The following is a 9,503-nucleotide window of genomic DNA, read 5'->3' on the forward strand; positions in this document are numbered from 1 at the left end:
CTGCAAGTAATGAATATTTTCATTAGAGATTAAGCTGATGATTATTTTTTCCATTAATCAATTGATTGGTGTCCAAAAAATTCAGACAATTGTGAGAAATGCTGTCTCAATTACCCAGTTATCGTGATACCTTCACAATAACTTGTTTGGTCCAACCAACAGTCCAACCCTCAAAATTAATACAAATACATTAAAATTATTAAAAACAATTAAAATGAAAATCAAATCAATCAAACTTTCCCATTTGAGAGGCTGCGACCATGAAATGTTTTAACATAATTTAAACAATTATCAAAGTAGTTAATTAATTTTCTTTCAACTGACTAACTAATTGACTAGTTGTTTGTGTACTTGCATTAATTACTAGGTACTATTCTAATGTATGACAAAATATATTTTATAAACTCTTCATATGTTTTGTGTGTAAAATTAATTAATTATCTTAATTAATAAAGTGAGTAGTAACTAAAGCTGTAAGATAAATGTAGTGGAGGAAAAGTACAATATTCCCCTCTTAGATGTAGTGGAAGTAGAAAGCAGCATGAAAAGAAAAGGTTCAAGAAAAGTACACATCCTCAAGCTTGTATTAAGTGCAGTATTGAGTTACTTAGTTACTTTCCATTACTGTAAATATACCCAAGATTTGTTGTAAAGAAGTCACTGCATATAGTTCTGGTGTAGATTAACCTTATTGAAATTTGCAACCTTTTTCAGGACTTGTCTATTTTGTTTGTTTTGTTTGTTGATTTGTTATCCTACTGTTAGTTCAACCTATCTCTCCTACCAAGTGATCATCCCACACTCTTCTTTCTTAGACAATGAATTACCCACGCTGCACTGCTTCCATCACATATTAAGAGTCAACATGTACAAATATCCTTTTAATTTTTACAGTCCATTTGTATGTTTTACATAAAGCTGTCTCAAGTGATCACAATCACTTATTCACATATTCACAATTTTACAAAATAATTACTTATTCACAAATGTACATATCCACAACAAACCACATACAATCCTCAAATGTAAAGTGAATGCAAGAATACATTCAGTCTGAATCTATATCAACAACATGTGGCAGTAACTCCACAGGGTCTTGAAGGTGAATGAGGAAGGGCACCTGCATTGCCACAGATGACTTTCCAGTGACATCCTGATCCTCATGCTGCAGGTTGCTGTCTCTGTTTATCACTGATGGACAGTGCAACAAAGAATCGTCAGGCTGGGGGGGAGTTGGCTGAACTTGACGTCTAAAAATCAGTGAACTCTCAGGAGTGGGTGACACTTCAGGCATCGCCCTCATCGTGGCGGATGATCTGTTGCGCTCTGGCGCTGTGGCAATGGAGAAAGTGTCTACCCGAGAATTGAGCACGGCTAGTCACTGTCCACAGCATACAGTCTCTGCTTCTATCCTCCAGCTGCGTAACTTCCTCCTCAGCTCTGTCCTCACCTGCACCCAGAGCGGAGGAGGTGAGCCATTTCAGAGTAATAGTGGCATTTTCTGACATTTTCCAGTCTGATGCTTGAAAATTTAGTAGAAACTGAATTATCCACTATGATATTACATGAAAAATAGCCAGCTCTGTAAACAAAGCATCTGCATATTTAGACCTATTTAGACCAGCAACCAATACTTATCTCAGCGAGGTAAACAACTTTATTACCGCTGCTTTTGAAACGCAGGAAAAATACAGCAAAACAGGCGCTTCAAAACAGATGAATTGGAGCTGTAGGTAACATCTGTAGAGGAATCCAAAGATTTTCTGTTTGGGAAATTTACAAAAAGGCTAATGTGGGAAATAAAAGAAAGAGACTGGGCCAAGATAGCAGACTGAGAGAACTGTCTCCACTCTATCTACCATCCATTGTGCCAAAGCAATAAAGGAGCAGCCATACAGATTGAACAAATTAGCTGGCTAATACTACCTTTAGCTACTGTTCGCAAATACTGCCGTTATCTAGTGAACACTACCGTTACCTAATTAGGAAGATAGGTACTACTACAGGTGGAAAAGTGAAAGTTAGGACAGTTATCCTAACATTAGGAGATTTTATTGAAGACTTTGGGAATTTAGTATGCTTGTGTAATACAATTTTCCTGTCTTAAATTATAGGAACATTAATTTAGGAACTGTTAATGTGTAATGTTTTTTTTTTCAGGTTCTAAGGTCCTTCAAGTTTGGAAGTTTCTGTAATACGGCACAAGACCCATGGACAAAAATTAATAATGATTCATTCTGTCTTTTTATTCTAATGGATCTTTACATGACCTGTCCAACTGAAAGTCCCCACCTGATAATCCAACATGGACTTCTTAGCAAGATCAATACACATCATCCTATCATCAGGATTATCAACAGTGTTTTAATATGATTTAAGCAATATTTTACACTTTTAAAATCATGTATATGAGTGTGTTGTCTATCAGATACCGTGGTTCAAATGACTAATACATACTTCTATGTATGGTTTCACTAAAATAAGAAAATGAGAATATGAGATGAAACAACAAACCTCTTTGTTGGCGTAGCAGTAGAGCACAGCCACCAGAAAGCCCTGCAGAGAGGTCACATTTTAAGAAAAGTCCAGTTTAGCTGAAAGGCATAAAAAACAATGTATGAACTCATATAAACACAATACCTCTAAATCATCACTCATGACCACTAGAAATGTGTGGTGTCTGTACAGACTATGCCCCCCTGCATGCATTTTCTTATTTTGTCATATTTGGCTGTGTTTGGGATGTGTCTGGCTTCAGCCTGGCAGTGCCTTACAGTAATGTGTTTTGATGGTTACATTATTTTACAATGTCAGACATATCAACAATAGCAAACAGTCATTCTTGGATCCATTTGAACCTACCTGAAACGAATTAAGAAAAAGCGTGAAGAAGACTTTAATGTAGCGCAGAACGCCTGTTGTCTGCTCATCTGTGGCAAAGATGAATATGATCTCATGAATCCCAAACAGAGGGATGAGGGTAAGAGTTGCCTTGGCAAGCCTAAGAGGACAGACAAACAAACAGCAGAGCAATTTGTCACAACATCACACATTCATGCATCACAAAGACATTGTTTTTTTGCCAGCATTCATTTTTCCGACTACCTCTTTGGTCCCTTTTCTACCATAAAAATCAATCAGTGCTTTTCTGTGACTGAAGAGTAAATATAATTTATCATAATTGAAAATAGACTGAGACGACTTGCCGAAGTTTGTAGTCAGGATATCCGCTCTGGTTGTTGGCTCGTAATTTGGAAAGAATGACTTTCAGGATCTTCATGAAAATCAGAAAGTTGATCTGTTAAGCAGAAAATCTCAACATTAATCGGTGTATATAAAAATATACATATATTATGCCATACAAGAGTCAAAAGTGTGAGACGATGACACATGCAAGGTATGCAACTGTCTTCACTACTCATATTCTTACTAGTGAAGCAAAAAGAATGGGGAAACGAATTATCCACCAGTAGTTCATGTTTTCATTGACAGCCCAACACCTGAGAAGACAAGGCACAGGTTACTATTCCTCCACTAATCTGTGTCAGTGGGAGGAGGGAGTCTGGCACACGAGAACACTACACACACATGGACACACACTTACTCTTTGTTCTCTTTAAATAGCTTCATCACTACCCAGGGAACCACAAATAGAATCGGAGTTCCTAAGACAAGGGCAGTAAAGATTGCTGTGAAACTAATGTTACCGTGGTATCTACCTATAAAAAACACATTGCTTTTATAGTTGTAGGTTGTTCACAGGCACATGAGAGAGGGGTAGAGATGAGATAAAAGCAAAGTTTGTTTCAATTTCTCTCCTCTTTTGTGTAAAGCTGAATCAAATTTTAAACAGTGCTTCCCAGCTTTTTTTCCTTTGGACTGCCCCCTACTTGTATCTAAAAAAAAGTTGAGCCCACCAACCATCAATCATATTTGTTTTCATTCTTCTTCTAATCCTACAGAGCATCTTATACACACCCAGAAGAAAAATCAATATTGATTATCACTGAGCTTGAGAGGTCACAGAGGTGTGGTCTGCTAAGTGGCCCACTATTTTTGAGGACAAAAAATATATTGTTTTAAATAGATCTGTATACAGACTTTTGGGGATTTTAATTAACAAGCAAAATTAATTTTGACAACCCTGGAACAGACAAAGCCTTGGGGACCCTCCCTGGGGGACAAGAGCCCTGAGTTAGGAACCAGTGATCTAGGGGAGGAGTTCCAGAAAAGGAGATGAAACTTACCCCAGCCAAGACAGATGTAAGGTAAGTATTTGTTGTTGTCGATGAACACTGAGGCAATGAGCACAGAGTACAAATAAACTGCCTCTCCGAAGAACCAGTAGTGATTGGCCAGGACACAATACTGCATCATCACCTGTGCTACCCTGCAGCCAATGGCAGCCTAGGAGAAATGGCCATAAAAATACATATTATATACTGTCTAATTAGGGTTAACCCTGATTAAAGGCATCATTCACCCTAAAATCAAACAATATATATTTTCCTCTTACCTGTAGTACTATCTATCTATCTAGACTGCTTTTTGTGTGTTTGCTGAGTTTTGGAGATATCAGCAGTTGTGATGTCCGCCTTCTCTTGAATATAACTGAATTAACTGGCACTCGGCTTGTGGGACTCAAAATGCCAAAAAATTAATTTGAAAAACTCAACATTAGTGTCTCTTTTTTAGAAATCATGACCATATCTGAGGATTATATTGAATAGCCCAGTCATCATTTCAGGAAAGCGGCATAGCTGTTGAGTTTTTCAAATATTTGGGTGCTTTAAGCATCAATCAAGTGCCATGTAGTTCCATCTAGTTTCATTATATTCAAGCAATCTAGATGGATAAGTAACACTAGATGTACGAGGAAAAGTAGGTATTTTTGGGCTGAAGTGTTCCTTTAAAGTATCTGAATGTGTGTCTTCATCTATTTGATATACACTGAGATTTTTACTGGTGATCTATAACAAATATGATCATTACATTTCGTGACCTACCTGGTGACTGAGCATCTCTCTCACGTCAGTCTGTTTCATGATCTCTCGTCCCCAGTGGCGTTCCAGCATGGTGTCCTTAACGATGACAGATACAGCTCGCAGGATGAGGGACAGGAAGAGGTTCGCATGAATGTAGTTCCTGGTGCAATGCAGTTTTCTGTCAGTGGATATAAAGGTACCAAAAATCAGAATATTTGGTCTCTTTGCTCTCAATTTTGCTGGTTTTCTTATTTTCTTATAATAGTTTAATTTCTTACTTACTGTTTTGACTGTTGAATTTGTTTTTTTTTTAGATATATCACATTGTATATGTTATGTTGAATATAATATTTGCACAACCTTGTGTACCTCCATTAGTACTTGAGTGATGATTAAAATCAATTGATTGATTGTAATAAATGGTGCACCATTTTATCCAATCTGTTCAAAAGCTTACCGTAAGCTCAGAAGAATGATAAGAGCTGTTATAAGGGTGAAGAGGGACAAGGAGTAGCCAACAGTGTACAACATCCTGAAGCTCACCATCAGTTGTTTGAACCACAGCTGCAAAGACAAATAGAGAAAGAAAGAAAGATTTTCTACCATTAACCCTGGCAACAAGTCACGTAAAGTAATATTTTAGATTACCTTTATCATAGCAATCATTTTGGCATTAAAATACCGGTGTAAACTGAGGTGTTACCAATGAAACTAATTTAAGTTCTATTCCATTCAGGTCAAATACAGTCAGGGTGCATAGTAGCTCACTGGAAAAGCTCTGAATGGGTCCTGAGCTAGGATCATTGGTAACACCTGTTTTTATCCTGCTATCCCAACAATGTGGCTGCAGTGAAAAATGTCAGTTAATAGTATTAATCAAGTCCCTTTACACTGTGCACCTTCACCATAGTTAATTTCAGCTGACTGTGATAATTCTGAGCTCATTTTAACACAGTGATATACAGCTGAGACTCAAAATGCAACAAATGAACCCCAGAGCTGGAGACATTTTGGCTGCCTTACCTCCTGAGATGTGACCTCTTTTTCCTCCTCGCACTGGGTCATGTCTCTCCATACCTGTCCGCTGTCTCCTCTCTCCCAGTGGCCATCAGGGCCACACCGCCGACGCACAACACCCTGAGACACTGGGGGAGAAACATTTCCAACTTATTCCTAATTAAGGTCAGGGGAGGTTGAAGCCACGACACACACCGGGCAGAAAACAGGTAAATAGTTGGGACAGGTTATCATTCCAGCATAAGGGGAAAAACTACACCTGGCCAAGTTATGGGTATGTGAGCACTTGACCAAGACCAAGTGCTCACATACCCACATGTGGGTTTCCACCCCCGGTTTCCAGTCTTTGTGCTAAGCTAATTGTCCCCTGGCTGTAGCTTCTTATTGAACTCTCTTTAAGAAGGTGTGTCTCCCAAATTATTGATTTATTCCATCAATTTCCACTTTTCCAGTATTAATCTCTTTTTCTCTGTAGCCTACAGATGGACAGAGCTACTCCCCCAACAACTGCCAACATTACACATTAGTATTTCATTGTGCTGTTTTTCTGTCAAAGTTAGACTCACTAAAGGTGTGATTTACCTTTTTCATACCAGGGCAGGTAGAAAGGGCATGAGATGTTGACCAAAGAGTCGGCAGGAGTATCTGGCCAGCAGGCATATCTGTCAAATGTCCTGTTACAGAACAAGCCCACTAGAAAGGCAAAGAATAAGAAACTGAGAAGACATCTGTTCCTCAATGATCAAGCCATAGATGATTATTTCAGTCAGAGGTGGCAGAAGTAAACACATTTTTTTCCCCAGTATAAGTACAGATTCTGTAAAAAAAAAAAAAAACAACTCTGGTAAAAGCAGAAGTACTGATTTAACTTTTCTTACAGGCTCTGAAGTGCACTCAAAGTATAAAAGTAAGAAGTCGCCCTCTTAACGACATTTCTATATTTCTACCAGATTTTTCTGTGCAAAGCTAACTAAATTTCACCTTTTATCTGCGGTTGAGTCACCCTCTGTCTGTTTTGCCTTGTGACTTTTTTTTAATCCCATTATCTCTTATGTAATTTTTGTCTTATTAATTCCAGTGCATTGTTTCCTCTTGTTATGCATTTTATGACATTTTCATCTTGTTGCATTTTTATGTTGTTTTTGTCTTGTTATGTCATTTACATCATTTTTCATGTTGTTACATGTTGTTTCATCTATTTTACATCCCTTTTTAGCATTTTTTAAAAAATATTGTTTATGTCTTTTAAGTTGTTGTCGTATTATTAAGTCTTTTACATTTTGTTACATCTTGTCTGTTTCATGCACTGATGGAAACGAATCGTTGAACCAATGATGCAAAATAAAAATATCAAGAATTACCCTAAAATGCATTAAAACTAAAGTAACAAGGCTGTTTGAAAATGTAAGGACTAGAAAGTACTGATATTTCTGTTGCAATGTAGGGAGTAAAAGTAAAAAGTTGTCAGAAAATAATTTCTCAAGTAAAATACAGATACCTGAATACTCTACTTAAGGACAATGGCTAAGTATTTGTACTTCCCACTTCTGATTTTGGTGTTTTCTTTCCTCTACTTTACACTCTTTTACATTATGACTCAGTACTAAATGTAGCATCTCCATACCTTGAAGGACTGGCTCAGTTTCTATCATTTTCAGACAGTCTTCTTTATACTGGATCCATTTCCGATAAGTCTCCTCTAAGACTTTCCCACTGGCCATCTCAATCTGCGAGGACATTTACAACAACTTAGAAAAAAAAACTTCTTCACTTTCATGTCCAACATTTTGTTATTTCCTGGGAGTCAGACCTCTGTAGACAATATGTGCATCCTTGTCTGTCACTCAAGAGAAAATCTTGTTATTCACCAAAACTAACCTTTGGCAGTTTGAGAAACAGCAGGCAGATCAAAGCCATTATGTATTGTGTCACGTTCATCGCTGCAGACTTGTTCTTTCTGATTGGAGAGACTGAGAGGAGGAAGAACAGAACAATTTCCACAGATTAAATGTGTTCAGTTCAGTAAGTGCTAGCCAAGCTCATACTGTAGTTCAAAGACGTAGTTTTAAGAGAGTGCGAATTCATTGGTCAATTCATCTGCATTGTCCTTAAAAACGGGTTTCATTTCAAATTGGATGTGAGCCTTTGGATATATAAATGCTTCAAGTGATGTAGATTTTGAATAATACTACATTGCACATTCCTCATGAGGAAAATTGGCACCTGTCACTCTGCAGTCAGTCATGTTCAGCAGATAACTGCCATCAGTGTTCAATAGCCTTTCACTTGGGTTGCCTTCCACAAGCCCTGACCTTTTCAAACCACTACTTAGACATTTTCTACAGTTTGTTGAATTGAGTCTCTGAAACCATGTTCATTCAAGGTTCTCTGTGCAACTTAAATAGGTGTTTTTGAGTCCGACTTCATTTCCCACTTCCCTCATTTGCTCTGCTCTGTCATGACCACAAACACACTGTTATCAGTGTCAACTCATTGGTGGGGGCGTGCACAAAGCTGAGAGTCAGCTTATTTTTTCAAAGTTATTATTTGAACCAATTATGCAGTGGATTTGAACATGTTCCCATGAAGTCGAAATGCTTTTATTAGCCAGGAAGAGAAAGAACAAGTAACTCCTGTTGTTGTGTGATTACAGCCCAGCACAAAAACATACAGGCATTGTTGCTTCAGCGGCTAGTGTTAGCTTTGGAAGGAAGAAAATCATGATGGCATTTAAGCAACTTCTAAGTGTATAGTCTTTCTAATTATGTATATTCACAGTTTGATATTTAAATTGTTTTATGACAAGCTGCAACTGTCTTGACATGAAACATTTTATTTCAAATTGACAAACATCATATGTGTGATACATGGCACAATTTAAACAGGATCAAAAAATAATTCACCATTTAAAACGGTTCATATTTTCTTTCTTTTCAAAGTTAGGTCCCATTTTGATATAAATAAACAAAAGACATGGATTAAAATAAAATGTCTTTAGTTGAAGGGGATTGATTTTTCTTAGTTAATATGGACACACCAGAACAGACCTTTTTATTCTGCAGACACAAGCTTATACCCACAGAATAATTTACAGTACACTGAGGTTAATAATAAGTGGATGAGATCTGTTGATGCCAGCGCCTTTTAACGTGAACATTAATAAAAGTGTAAGTTTAGTGAAATTAATGAGAGAAGAGGCAAACTGGGCAAATAAATCTAATTTATATATATTTTTTTAGAGCTGGTAAATTTTTGTCTATACAGCGTAAATTACCCGTAGGACCTGGATGAAATGATTATTTTTCTGTTTGTCCCACTTGTCAAAAAATATGATGCTGTATTGACAAAATAGGTTGGCAGTGTGATCTATAGTGATGCTGTGTCCCTTGAAAAGGCCCTGCTACTAAAGAACATTCATGAGCAAAGCACACTCAGACAGCTCATCTGTAGGAGTCCCACCTCAGGCTCAGTGCAGCCTGCGTCTGCGTATCAACAGGCTGC

The 9,503-nt window shown here is 37.5% G+C and overlaps 1 protein-coding gene across 1 annotated transcript; it reads right to left on the minus strand.

Annotated features, from left to right (window-relative positions):
- Positions 1–558: 558 nt before the first annotated feature.
- LOC146311870 (glucagon receptor-like) lies at positions 559–7,940 on the minus strand. Its single transcript, XM_084741057.1, has 13 exons — positions 7,881–7,940; positions 7,627–7,729; positions 6,585–6,695; positions 6,009–6,130; positions 5,443–5,549; positions 5,007–5,163; positions 4,248–4,407; positions 3,605–3,665; positions 3,431–3,500; positions 3,207–3,298; positions 2,863–3,001; positions 2,515–2,556; positions 559–1,450 (listed from the first exon to the last, which is right to left on the minus strand). The coding sequence occupies exons 1-13, from the start codon at positions 7,938–7,940 to the stop codon at positions 1,379–1,381; spliced, it is 1,296 nt and encodes a 431-aa protein (XP_084597183.1). The 3' UTR covers positions 559–1,378.
- Positions 7,941–9,503: the final 1,563 nt, after the last annotated feature.

This window comes from Lutjanus erythropterus, chromosome 17 (genome assembly GCF_056507025.1).
Source record: "Lutjanus erythropterus isolate fLutEry1 chromosome 17, fLutEry1.hap2, whole genome shotgun sequence".
Classification (NCBI taxonomy): domain Eukaryota; kingdom Metazoa; phylum Chordata; class Actinopteri; order Lutjaniformes; family Lutjanidae; genus Lutjanus; species Lutjanus erythropterus.

Excerpts from the sequence above, each read along its gene's own strand:
- LOC146311870 (XM_084741057.1), bottom strand. The coding sequence starts at position 7,940 with ATGAACGTGACACAATACATAATGGCTTTGATCTGCCTGCTGTTTCTC. Across the intron at positions 6,696-7,626 it reads AACTGAGCCAGTCCTTCAAG|TGGGCTTGTTCTGTAACAGG; the intron begins GTATGGAGATGC and ends TTGCCTTTCTAG. Across the intron at positions 3,501-3,604 it reads CTATTTAAAGAGAACAAAGA|GTGTTGGGCTGTCAATGAAA; the intron begins GTAAGTGTGTGT and ends TTGTCTTCTCAG.